This window comes from Choloepus didactylus, chromosome 3, assembly GCF_015220235.1.
Source record: "Choloepus didactylus isolate mChoDid1 chromosome 3, mChoDid1.pri, whole genome shotgun sequence".
NCBI lineage: Eukaryota > Metazoa > Chordata > Mammalia > Pilosa > Megalonychidae > Choloepus > Choloepus didactylus.
In genome coordinates this window covers 108,960,720-108,973,612 of record NC_051309.1, presented here as the reverse complement: position 1 = coordinate 108,973,612, position 12,893 = coordinate 108,960,720, and the positions used below count along the sequence as shown (strand labels likewise).

General features: G+C 40.5%; 2 protein-coding genes across 3 annotated transcripts in view; one reads left to right on the top strand and one right to left on the bottom strand.

The window, feature by feature from the left end:
* LOC119529698 (secretory immunoglobulin A-binding protein EsiB-like) overlaps nt 1–12,893 on the bottom strand; it is an 86,700-nt gene that overhangs the window by 72,602 nt on the left and 1,205 nt on the right. Inside the window, exon 1 of one of the 2 annotated variants that reach the window (XM_037830332.1) lies at nt 9,735–9,803. The exons of the other annotated variant lie outside the window; for it this stretch is intronic. The gene's annotated coding sequence lies outside the window, so the exon portion shown is untranslated. Of the gene's footprint in view, nt 1–9,734; nt 9,804–12,893 lie in introns of those variants that run through there. 2 annotated transcript variants of the gene reach the window in all.
* Nucleotides 9,981–12,183, top strand: LOC119529699 (histone H2A.Z). Its single transcript, XM_037830334.1, has 5 exons — nt 9,981–10,138; nt 10,560–10,637; nt 10,922–11,035; nt 11,379–11,508; nt 11,745–12,183. Exons 1-5 carry the CDS (start codon nt 10,136–10,138, stop codon nt 11,804–11,806), a joined length of 387 nt encoding a protein of 128 aa, XP_037686262.1. The 5' UTR covers nt 9,981–10,135; the 3' UTR covers nt 11,807–12,183.

The following is a 12,893-nucleotide window of genomic DNA, read 5'->3' as shown; positions in this document are numbered from 1 at the left end:
TCTCTAGAATGAATCACATGTTGGGTCATAAAACAGGTCTCAATAAATTTAAATGTTGAAATTATACAAGACACTTTCTCTGATCATAATGAAAAGAAGCTGGACATTGCATAAATTTATGGAGGCTAAACAACACACTCTTAAACAATCAGTGGGTCAAAGAAAAAAATACAAGAGAAATCAGTAAATATCTGGAGACAAGTGAAAATGAGAACACAAAGTATCAAAACTTATGGGATGCAGCAAAAACAGTGCTAAGAGGGAAATGTATTGCCCTAAGTGCCTACATTAAAAAAAGAGCTAAAATTGAAGCCCTAACTGCACATCTGGAGGAACTAGTTAAAAGAACAGCAAACTAACCCCAAAACAAACAGAAGGAAAAAAAAAAAAAAAAAACAGAGATTAGAGGAGAAATAAATTAAATTGAGAATAAAAAACAATACAGAGAATTAACAAAACTAGAAGTTGGTTCTTTGAGAAAATTAATAAAATTGACAAACCTTTAGCTAGAGTGACAAAATTTAAAAAGAGAAAAGACGCAAATAAATAAAATACAAAATGAAAGGGGGGACATAACTACTGACCCTACAGAAATAAAAAAGATAAGATGATATTATGAACATCTGTATGCCAACAAATGAAATGGACAACTTCCTAGATGAAATGGACAACTTCCTAGAAAAACATAGACAACATGCACTGACTCTAGAAGAAATAGCAGGCCTCAACAAATCAATCAGAAATAAACAGGTTGAAATAGTCATCAAAAACCTTCCAGAAAATTAAAGCCCAGGACCAGATTCCTTCACAGGTGAATTCTACCAAGCATTCCAAGAAGAATTAATGCCAATCATGCTCATACTTTTCCAAAAAAACTGAAGAGGAGGGAAGGCTACCTATCTTATTCTATGAAGCCAACATCACCCTAATACCAAAGCCAGACAAAGATACTACAAGAAAAGAAAATTGCAGACCAATTTCTATAATGAATATAGATGCAAAAATCCTCAACAAAATATTAGCAAATCGAATCCAAATGCACATTAAAAGAATTATACACCATGACCAAGTGGGTTTTATCCCAGGCATGTAAAGGTGGTTCAACATGAGAAAATCAATTAATAAAATACATAACATTAACAAATCGAAGGGGAAAAACCATGCCATCTCAATTGATGTGGAAAAGGCATATGACAAAATCCAGCAACCTTTCTTTATAAAAACACTTCAAAAGATAGAAATTGAAGAAAACGCCCTCAACGTGATAAGTGGCATATATGAAAAACCCACAGCTAACATCATACTCAATGGTGAAAGACTGAAAGCTTTCCCTCTAAGCTCTGGCACAATACAAGTATGCCCCCTGTCACCATTGTTATTTAACATTGTGCTGGAAGTTCTAGCTAGAGGAATTCAGCAAGAAAAAGAAATAAAAGGCATCCAAAATGGAAAGAAAGAAATAGAAGTTTGACTGTTTGCAGATGACATGGTTTTATATTCAGAAAGTCCTGAAAAATCTACAACAAAACTACTAGAGCTAGTAAATGAGTTCAATAAAGTGGCAGGATACAACATCAACATGCAAAAATCAGTAGTGTTTCTATACACCAGGAAGGAGAAATCTGAGGAGGAAATCAAGAAAAAATTCCATCTACAAAGGCAACTAAAAGAATCAAAGATCTTGGAATAAATTTAACCAAGGAAGTAAGAGACCTATGCACAGAAAACTACAAAACATTGTTAAAAAAAATCAAGGAAGATCTAAAGAAATGGAAGGACATTCCGTATTATTGGATTGGATAATTAAATATAGTTAAGATGTCAATTCTACCAAAATTGATTTACAGATTAAAAAACAAAATACCAATCAAAATTCCAACAGCCTACTTTGCAGAAGTGGAAAAACCAAACATCAAATTTATTTGGAAGGGCAAGGTGCCCCCAAATAGCCAAAACCTCTTGAGAAAGAAAAACAAAAATGGATGACTCACATTTCCTAACTTTAAGACATATTACAAAGCTACAGTGCTCAAAGAAGCTTGGTACTGGCATAAGAATAGATATATTGATCAATTGAATTGAACTGAGAGTTCAAAAACAGACCCTCACATCTATGGTTAATTTATTTTTGACAAAGTGACCAAGTTGCCTCAACTGGAACAGAACAGTCTCTTCAGCAAATGGTGCTGGGAGAGCTGGATATCTCACATCTTACATCTTACACAAAAATTAACTCAAAATGGATCAAAGACCTAAACATTAGACCTAGTACCATAAAACTCCTAAAGGAAAATACAGGGAAGCATCTTAAAAATCTTGTGGTAGGAGGTGGTTTCTGAAACCTTACACTCAAAGCACAAGCAAAGAAAGAAGAAATAGATAAACGGAGTGTTCTAGTTTGCTAATGCTGCAGAATGCAAAACACCAGAGATGGATTGGCTTTTATAAAAAGGGAGTTTATTTGGCTATACAGTTACAGTCTTAAGGCCATAAAGTGTCCAAGGTAACACATCAGTAATCAGGTACCTTCACTGGAGGATGGCAAATGGCGTCCGGAAAACCTCTGTTAGCTGGGAAGGCACGTGGCTGGCGTCTGTTCCAAAGTTCTGGTTTCAAAATGGCTTTCTCCCAGGACATTCCTCTCTAGCAAGCTTGCTCCTCTTCAAACCGTCACTCACAGCTGCACTCCATTCAGTCTCTTTGAGTCAGCATGTTTTATATGGCTCCACTGATCAAGGCCCACCCTGAATGGGTGGGGTCACACCTCCATGGGAGTATCCCACCAAAGTCACCACCCACAGCTGGGTGGGGCACATTCCAAGCAAATCTAACCAGCAACAAAACGTTTGTCCCACAAGACCACAAAGATAATGCCATTTGGGGGACACAATACATTCAAACCAGCACACGGAGTCTCCTCAGAATTGAATACTTTTGTGCCTCAAAGGACTTTGTCCAGAAAGTGAAAAGCCTACTCAATGGGAAAATATATTTAGAAAACACACACCCCATAAAGGTTTAATATCCAGAACATACAAAGAAATCCTACAATGCAACAATAAAAAGACAAACAACCAAAATGAACAATAGGCCAAAGACTTGAATAGACATGTTTCCAAGGAGGAAATATAATGGCTAAAAAGCACATGAAAAGATGCTCAATATCACTGGCTATTAGGGAAACGCAAATCAGAACCACAATGACTATATGATGATACTGTGAACAATTGATTGCACACTGTGGATGATTGTATGGTATGTGAATATGTCTCTATAAAATTGTAGGAAAAAATATAAATTGGGATAAAAGTGCTGGAAAAAATGTGGAGAGTGTGATGTACCTATTAACTGTTGGTGGGGAAGTAGAATGGTGTAGCCTATCTGAAGGACAGTGTGGTGGTTCAACAAGAAGATAAGCATGTGGGTGCCATAAGGTCCTGCAACCTCATTATGGAGTGTATACTTGGAAGATCTGAGAGCAGGGACATGAATGGACATTTGCTCACTGGTGTTTATGGAGGAAGTATTCATGATTTGCAATGGATGGAGGTGGCCTACGGGCACACTGACTGAGGAACAGAATGGTGAACTGTGGTGTATGCATACAATGGAATACTAAGCAACTGCAAGAAGGAGTGAAACTGTGAGACAAGCAACGAGGTGAATGGATTTTGAGGACAGCATTTTGAGTGAAGTACGCCAGAAACGAAAAGAAAAACATTATAATGCCTCACCAATATGGACTAACTACAGTGTGTAAACTCTGAGAATTCAATCTTAGGGCACAGCTTATCAGGGCACACTTATTATAATGGTCCCTAAATTGTAAGCTCTTACAGCAGTCACATCTATTCCTGAACTGTAATGGCTGTCTCCAAATTCTGAGATGCTGATCTCTTTGTGTATAATCTGGTCAGTCTCTGGAACTTTGGGTATCTGTGTGACACTTGAAACTCAGAGTTAGAGCTTGGCAGCTATGAACGTCAGTATTAGGCATACAGCAACTGTTAAAAAAGCTGAAAAAGAGTCCAGACTTTAATTAGAGATATGAATGAAGCAGATCTGGTTAGGACTAACGCAAATCAGGCCAAACAGTAAAGGACGATTTTGACTGTGTTTTAAAACTTCAACTTCTGTGTGAGATGAATGGAAGAGATGTTTATTTGGCACAGGATATATATCTTCTACATATTCTACAGCACACTAAATAATTTAACTTGTACAGTCAGTTTATTCAAACACCATAATTACATGGAAATTTGCATAGGAAGTGAGATCTGGTAGGTTTGTACAGGTTAGTGTGAAATAGCAATACATCACAAAGTAATTTGGGCAGAGAATAAAAATATATTTAAAGGGCCCCCTGAGGAGCTGAGGAAAAATGCAGAAATGTTGGACGTCCCAACCTGGGTTATTGCTGATATTCTCACAGACATTGAGGGCTAACAATTTGTTACGCCGTGCCCTCGATCTTGGGGCTTGCCCTTATAAGGCTTGTTACTGCAAAGGAGAGGCTAAGCCTACTTATAATTGTGCCTAAGAATCTTCCCCAGAAAACCTCTTTGTTGCTCAGACGTGGCCCTCTCTCTCTAGCTAAGCCAATTTGGCAGGTGAACTCAGTACCCTCTCCCCTACGTGGCATCTGACTCGCAAGGGTGTAAATCTCCCTGGCAAGGCAAGATATGACAACCAGGGGTGAGCCTGGACGCAGCATCGTGGGATTGAGAAAATCTTCTTGACCAAAAGGGGGAAGCAAAATGAAACAAAATAAAGTTTCAATGGCTGAGAGATTTCAAATGGAGTCAAGAGGTCACTCTGGAGGGCATTCTTATGCACTATATAGATATCCCTTTTAAGGTTTAGTGTATTGGAATAGCCAGAAGGAAATAACTGAAACTTTCAAACTGCAACCCAGTAGCCTTGATTTTGGAAGACGATTGTATAACTATGTAGCTTACATGATGTGATGGTGTGATTGTGAAACCCTTGTGGTTCACACTCCCTTTATCCAGTGTATGGATGGATGAGTAGAAAAATGGGGACAAAAAGTAAATGAAAAATAGGTTGGAAAGGGGGGGATGGAATGATTTGGGTGTTCTTTTTTACCTTTTTTTTTGTTGTTGTTATTTTTATTCTTTTTGGTGTAAGGAAAATGTTCAAAAACTGATTGCGGTGATGAATGCACAACAATATGATGGTCCTGTAAATCATGGATGATTGTAAGATATGTGAATATAGCTCAATAGAACTGAATTAAAAAAAAAGATATCATTTCATACCTACTAGAATGACCACTATTTTAAAAACACAAAACTAGAAGTGCTGGACAGGATATGGAGAAATAGATATACTTATTCACTGCTGGTGGGAATATAGAATGGTGCAGCCTCTGTGGAAGGCAGTTTGGCAGTTCCTCAGGAAGCTAAGCATAGTACTGCTGTAAGACCAGTAATCCTGTTACTAGGTTTATACTCAGAAGAACTGAAAGCAGGGATGTGAACAGACATTTGCACACCGATATTCATAATGGCATTATTCATGATTGCCCGAGTGTCCAACAACTGATGACTGCAAAAACAAACTGTGGTAATACATACGATGGAATATTAGGCCACTGTAAGAAGGAATGAAGTCATGATGCATGCAACAACATGGATGAACCTTGAGGACATTATGTTGAGTGAAATAAGCTAGACATAAAAGGACAAATATTCTATGTTCTCACTAATATTAATTATAATGAGCAAACTTTGAGAGTTAAAATACTGAGTATAGGTTACCAAGAGGAAGAAAGAGGGCAGAGAATGGACAGATGATGCTTAAGGTGTAGAAAATTTTAAACATGGCTGATAGTAAATGTTTGCAAATAGATGGATGTCATGGTAGCACAATACTGTAAGTGTAATTAACAAGTGCTGAGTGTGAGTATGGTTGAAAGGGGAAGTCTAAGTCATGTATGTAACTAGAAGGAAAGCTAGAGAATAAAACATGGGACTATATAACAGAGTGAGACTTATTGTGGATAATGACTGTGGTTAATTATACAAACATAAAGTTCTAACATGAACTGGAGCAAAATTATGTCACTATTACAAGGTGTTAATAATAGGTTGGTAAATGGGAAAAAAATACAATTAATGCAAATAAGGACACACACAAAAAAAGGTCCAGACCTTGGCAACCCCAGGACTTATCACATGCCTGCAGCTACAAGTTCACTCCTCAATGCCAGTCCTGTACATGAGCATGAGATTTTTGCAAGAAAAAAGTTGAGATAGTATGTAAAATGCTTTCTGAGAATGACTTTCCAAATACAGTAACTGTGTACCCATTGAAAAAAAAGAAGAGTTAATGAAAAGATAATATGAGAAAAAAAGAACTTTGATTCTCGATCTTAAAACAGGAAATTACCAAAAATTCTGAGGACTATTGGATATGGAAAAAAAAATTAGTGCTCTATTGTAAGCGATGTTTGGTCCCAAGATCTTTAAACTGTTTTACCTGAAATGGCAGTGGATATGGCTGATCCTCATTGTAACTGTTGGGATTGAATCATGTACCCCACCAAGCCATGTTCAAGTCTTAAACTCTGGTCTTGTGGTTATGAACCCATTTATATATAGAACCTTTGAAGATGTTGCTTTTTGTTAAGGTATGGCCAAAGCGAATGAGGGAGGGCCTTAATGCAAAGTGGCTGAAGTCCTTATAAGCAAAGGAAATTCAGAAGCAGACGTTGGAAGAAGCCAGAAATCAACAGAAGCCAAAAGTCAATGGAAACCAGTGAAGCAGACATAGGGAGAGAGAAATAGCCAGTGACAGAGGGTTGCCGGAGTGCTACAGACTTTGAAAAAAGCAAATCCTGCCACTACCTTAATGGACTTCCGGCGCCCAAAAGCATGAGAAAATAAATCCCCATTGTTAAAGCCGAACTATCATGTGGCATTTATTATAGAAGCTTGGGCAAACTAAGACAGTAACCTATTCCATAAATTTGTGAATTACGTGGTGTAATCTTTGATCCTGGAAAGTGCAAAGATGAGCAATGTGGAATTCAAACCTATGACATTGGCTTCATCAACACTGAGTTAAACAGCATGGGCTTCTGTTCACATCATCATATTTACATGTAGAATTTGGGGAGAACTATAGCCTTTGTGCCACAAAAATTAAAATGTCACTCCATATATTCTTCACACTTCATAAAACCCTTTTACAATGTTATGAGGTCAGCTTATCTGGTGCTATGAATCCCTATTTAATAAATAATAATGTGTGACTGAGCCAGACTCAATTCCAATTCTTTTACTCTAGGTAAATATTCTGTATTATACCATACTGGAACTCAGTTATTGACAACTGAGTTAGTCCTTGAAGGCACATTCTTTCTAGGATGCCCTAGGTACAGAGAACCAAAATTCTAATTTGGATTTCCTCATGAGAAGAAATTCTGCCACTGCCTGTCAAGGCTAATATCCTTGAAAGAATTGGAAAGTCTCTTCACATTTACCTTTAAAAAAGGGTTTAAAGAAAGATGTATTTGAGAAATTAGAGATTACCAAGTGTGGGATGATCTCTCAAATTCTCTACACAAAAAGTCAAGAGTAACAACAGTGCTAGTCGCTGGTGTTTGAGAGGAGACAGTAATTGGTTATAGAAAGTCTGGCTGAGGTAGAAAAAGGCTATTAAGGAAAGTGGCAATAATAGTAGGACCATCTACTTCATACTAGTTTAGCTTTTTGCGATTGGAGAGCACTTATTAAGTAGCTAATTGGGTACAGCTATGAAAAAGAATTATGTAGCTCTGATTATATTAAATACATGTATTAGCATGAATACATGTACTAGAGAGATAAGATTAACATTTCTGCATCATGCTTTTTTTTCAGGACAGGTAAGACAGTAGGAAATCATCACATAACTGCTGTGAAAAGTGGAGAAACTGTTATTGTCCTGTTCACCTTAGGAAGAGGAAAACTGTTGCATTTATTAAACCTATTGCAGTTTTTAATTTGAGTGTTGGATGATTTGGCTGAGTGTACCTTGGGTAGTTTTCAAACTTTGCTGATTCCACATTCAAGGAAGACAATTTACCACGCAGGAAAAAAAAAAAATTGGAGTCAAAAATACTTCTAAAGATTTATTTCATCCCTCCTCAGCAGCCAAAGTAGAAGATAACAGTTATCATTTACCGAGTGCTAGTTACTGTGTGCCAAACACATGCTACAGTGTACCTTGCATACCTTTTCCCTTAATCTTTCAATAACCATGTGAAACCAGGTGCTACCATAATCATTTTGCAGAGGCTTCAAAGTTTAGTAACAGTTTAGTAACAGTTTAGTAACTGTGAAGAGGCAGAGCAGAATTCAAGTCTACCTGCTCCTGAGCTCAATCTCTCAACTACTATCCAGTGATGCAAGAGTAAATTCCTTTAGTTGGGTCTCTCATGATAAAAAACATTTACAGTAATCTCTAAACTGGAGAAGGTATTAATGTTGACTTATGAGATATTTCCTGAAGCTTCGGTGGAGCTCGAGTTAACTACTACTTGGGTTCCTTAGCTTTCGACTGTCATCATATCAATGAACTGGGGGAATGGAATAACTCTCACTATTGATGACACCATAAGAACTACTGGGTTCCCAGGGGGAGAAATAATAAAAAGGACCCTCAGGGTCAAAATTGTTGGGAACCTCTTCTCTAGGATTTATTTCCCAGAAATAGGGAGTTCCTCTAATTTTATAAACTCTTTCAAATTGACAGCCAATCCAAAGTACTTCAAAGTATTTATTTTGAACTTTTCTTTGAACTATCCAATTAGGTCTAAAAACGTAGTAGACTATTAAACACTGTAAATGTGAAAGATTAGTGTCACTACTAATCACCTGGAGATGTACACAGGTGTTATTAATTTATTAGTTGGATGATTTAAGTCGCTGGCGTTATGATAGTACTTTGTATACATTACTATTTTTTAAGCCCACCATTTGCAATTGATTACGTGGACCATCTGTAACTGACTGTGAATCATGTTAGCTACCCTACTGGCATTTACTGAATATTTGTCATGTAGCAAAACGTTAAGTGTAAAAAAAGTTGACACAATAGTTTTAAGGTTTCACTAATCAACTTTAGACATCAGGCTATAGGTACAATCCACTGATGTGTAGTCTCCAGAAAAAATATGCCTTCTGATTTGATTAACGAATACCGTCTCACCCCCCAGGCCTCCTGTGAGGTAGACAAAAAGGTCTTGAGACCAGTGAAGTGCGGTTGCTCCACTGTTTGTTCCCGTGAAACTAAGCGGGGGTGGATTCAAAAGTGGTGAAGAAAGAGGGGGTGGAATACAGCGAAAACGCAGTGGGAGCAGCAGGTCGTGATCGGTCGGTGGCTGGGGACTCGCCTAGGGGGAAGAAGCTAGCGAATTCTATGCCTCGCGCAGAAACCGGACAGACCCCCGGGATCCTCTCACAAGGACCGGTTTGCGCCACCTGTCAGAAGGGAGTAGCTGCCCGGGATGGGGAAGCGGCGAGGAGGAGGTCGCCGGGTCCCTGAAGGAAGGCTCGTGGCCAGTGGATTTACGCTGGCGGGCCCGGTCCAGAGCAAGAGGGAGCGCTAGGCCCCAAGGAGACTTCATGAGGTCTCCAGAGCTCCGCTGGTGGTTTGGGAAGGGGGTGCTGCCAAAAGCCCTTCCCCAGCCTCTCAGCCCCTCCTCCAGACACGTGACCGCAACCTACTGCTCCCTTCGCTCCTGCAGCGTAGCTGGCTCTGTTTCTTCCCTCCCGCCGCCGTGTCCTTCTTCTCCCCGATTCCAGTCCCTCCGCCCTCCCCCACCTCTCTCCTCACACGCCCCAATCGCGGCTCGAGTTGCGAAGTGCCCGCCCCTCCGTCCTTTTCTTCGCCTTATCATTGGCTGAAACCTCAAGGACGCGTCCCGAGGGCGGGTGGCAGCCATTGGTGCGATGAGCAATCCGAGTTCCCGGATGAGGGAACATTCTGCAGTATAAAGGGAGCGGGGAAGGCGGGAGACAGCGCAGTTTGAATCGCGGTGCGACGAAGGAGTAGGCGGTGGGATCTCGCTGTGTGTTTGACTAGCCTTTTCTCTGCCTTGCTTGTTTGAGCTTCAGCACAATTCGAAATGGTAAACTTCGCAGAACCGCTTGATGACTGCGCGGGTTTTGCCGGCGGGAGTAAAACCCGTTACGCACGGGGATGGGGTGAAGTGGCGGTGGTTGGGAACGCGCGGAGACAGCCTTTAAAAGAGCGGGGGGAGGTGTTTTGTCAGAGGCTAGCGAAGCAGCCTCGGATCTCGTGGTGGGCTGCGACGGTTGGGTCGCGCGCGCAGCGCCGCTGGGGGCGGGCGGGCCGGCGGAGGCGCGCGGCCGCGGCGAGCGCGCGGTGGGGGGCTGGCGGGCGGGGTCGCCTCTGCGGCGCAGTGGGCTGGAGACCCTAGCGGGGCCGCGCTCGCGCCCGGGTCGCGCTGCGGTGGGGGAGGGGCGTGTCGCTCTGGTAATCCTATATTCTCCGTTCCTCCTCCGCTTTCGGGCGTGTGCGCGCCGCAGGCTGGCGGTAAGGCTGGGAAGGACTCCGGAAAGGCCAAGACAAAGGCGGTTTCCCGCTCGCAGAGAGCCGGCTTGCAGGTCAGTGGTTGTTCGTGCAGTCTTAGAGTCGTGGCGTTTTTTTTTTTGCTTCTCCGTTCTTGTTTGTCACCGCTCTAGATGGGCGTTTTGTGTGTTCAGGGGAGATGCGGTGTCGCGACTTGGGTTGCCGATACGATAAATATGGGGGGGGGGGATCACGTGTGTCGATCCTGTGGCGTGTTGCTGCACCAACGTCGCCCATGAGCATTGGTTTCGCGCTCGTATAATTTTCCCGTGTTTGACACATCTTTGTGCATTTATATTTGTGTGTGCATAAAATTAAGTTTCCGGTGGGCCGTATTCATCGACACTTGAAATCTAGGACGACCAGCCACGGGCGTGTAGGCGCGACTGCCGCCGTGTACAGCGCAGCTATCCTGGAGTACCTCACCGCAGAGGTAAATGGGTGTACGCCTATAATCTGGAAAAGGTTTTCGTTATGGGGGGAGGAGAGGGAAGAAGGAAAGTGATGCAAGAAAACTCCCAGGCCCTAAACGCGGCGAGAAGCCTCTGCGAACGGTAGAGGGAGCCGGTGTTCAATAAGGGATCCATCCTGTTGAGCTTAGTTGTTGCTCTGGGAAATAATTGCTTGCCCCCTTTATATAGTTTTTATGTATCTTGCCCTTCAGGTATTCGGGGGACAAGGACAGTGGGTACATTTACATTCACGAAGGTTTGATTCTACTCTGGATCTTGGCGTAAGGAAAGTTGGGAGGAAATTGATTAGATTCTGTTTTCTAGGTACTTGAACTGGCAGGAAATGCATCAAAAGATTTGAAGGTAAAGCGTATTACTCCTCGTCATTTGCAACTTGCTATTCGTGGAGATGAAGAATTGGACTCGCTGATCAAGGCTACAATTGCTGGTGGTGGTATGTAACTAAAATTTTAAAATGCTCAAAGAGGAGGACACATTTTTATTGATGTATGGTTGCATATTTGTGATATTTGATTTATGGTATGTAAATCAAAATGAATTCTTAAATATTTGAGCTTCACGATTTAAAGACGTCTTTCAAGTTGAACTATAAACTGCCTTCCTTTTAAGTAGTGTGAGTTTAAAAATAAGTATGTTGAAAGGTAAAATTAATCCCTGTCACTCTTCTAGGTGTCATTCCACATATCCACAAATCTCTGATTGGGAAGAAAGGACAACAGAAGACTGTCTAAAGGATGCCTGGATTCCTTATTATCTCAGGACTCTAAATACTCGAACAGCTGTCCAGTGTTGGTGATTCCAGTGGACTGTATCTCTGTGAAAAACACAATTTTGCCTTTTTGTAATTCTATTTGAGCAAGTTGGAAGTTTAATTAGCTTTCCAACCAACCAAATTTCTGCATTTGAGTCTTAACCATATTTAAGTGTTACTGTGGCTTCAAAGAAGCTATTGATTCTGAAGTAGTGGGTTTTGATTGAGTTGACTGTTTTTAAAAAACTGTTTGGATTTTAATTGTGATGCAGAAGTTATAGTAACAAACATTTGGTTTTGTACAGACATTATTTCCACTCTGGTGGATAAGCTCAATAAAGGTCATATCCCAGCCTAGTTGTGTTTTTAATTTGCTTGATTGTAGGAAGAACTCATGTTTTGACTAGTCATCTCATCCAACAGTAACTAAGCACATTTTCCCTCCTCAAAATTAAACAAATTCTATAAAGTCAGATGGCTCAAATATAATTTTTTTTTAATGTTATGTAAAGAGCTATGTAAGGTTTAAAACTGGCAGGAAGTGGAGTGGAATATGATACTGTTTTTTTTTTCTTTTAGGTAAGGTTTGACCTAAAACCTTAGGCTGGTCTCATATGTGACAGTAGACCAGTGCGGTTTTCTTTGTTGGAGTTGGGAGGGAGAGGACAGGTAGGGAAGTTTTGATTATAGAGATTTCCAAAGAATGAACTTCAAGATTAGAATTAAGAAAGAATAGTGAGCAGTGAGGTTTTTGTGTTCTATGCACTGTTTCCAAGTCTACAGTGTGCAATAACGTTTGAGATGTATTATCCACTTTTTATAGGATCATCATGGCCAAATGAACATATAAAAGTGGATGTTTAGTTGGGTTGAGTGGATTGTTTTCATACTTGGCTTCAGGCAAGTTCTTCATCTTAGAACATTTTAAAATGTGGATGTAGACAGTGTAAAACAATGGTACTAACCCCCAAGAGACCAATATGACATGGTATCATGCTACCCAGAGGTAATGTCAAAAATGAGTATAAAGGGGAGAAAACCAATTAAGTTTCTTTTGTGGCAGTTAG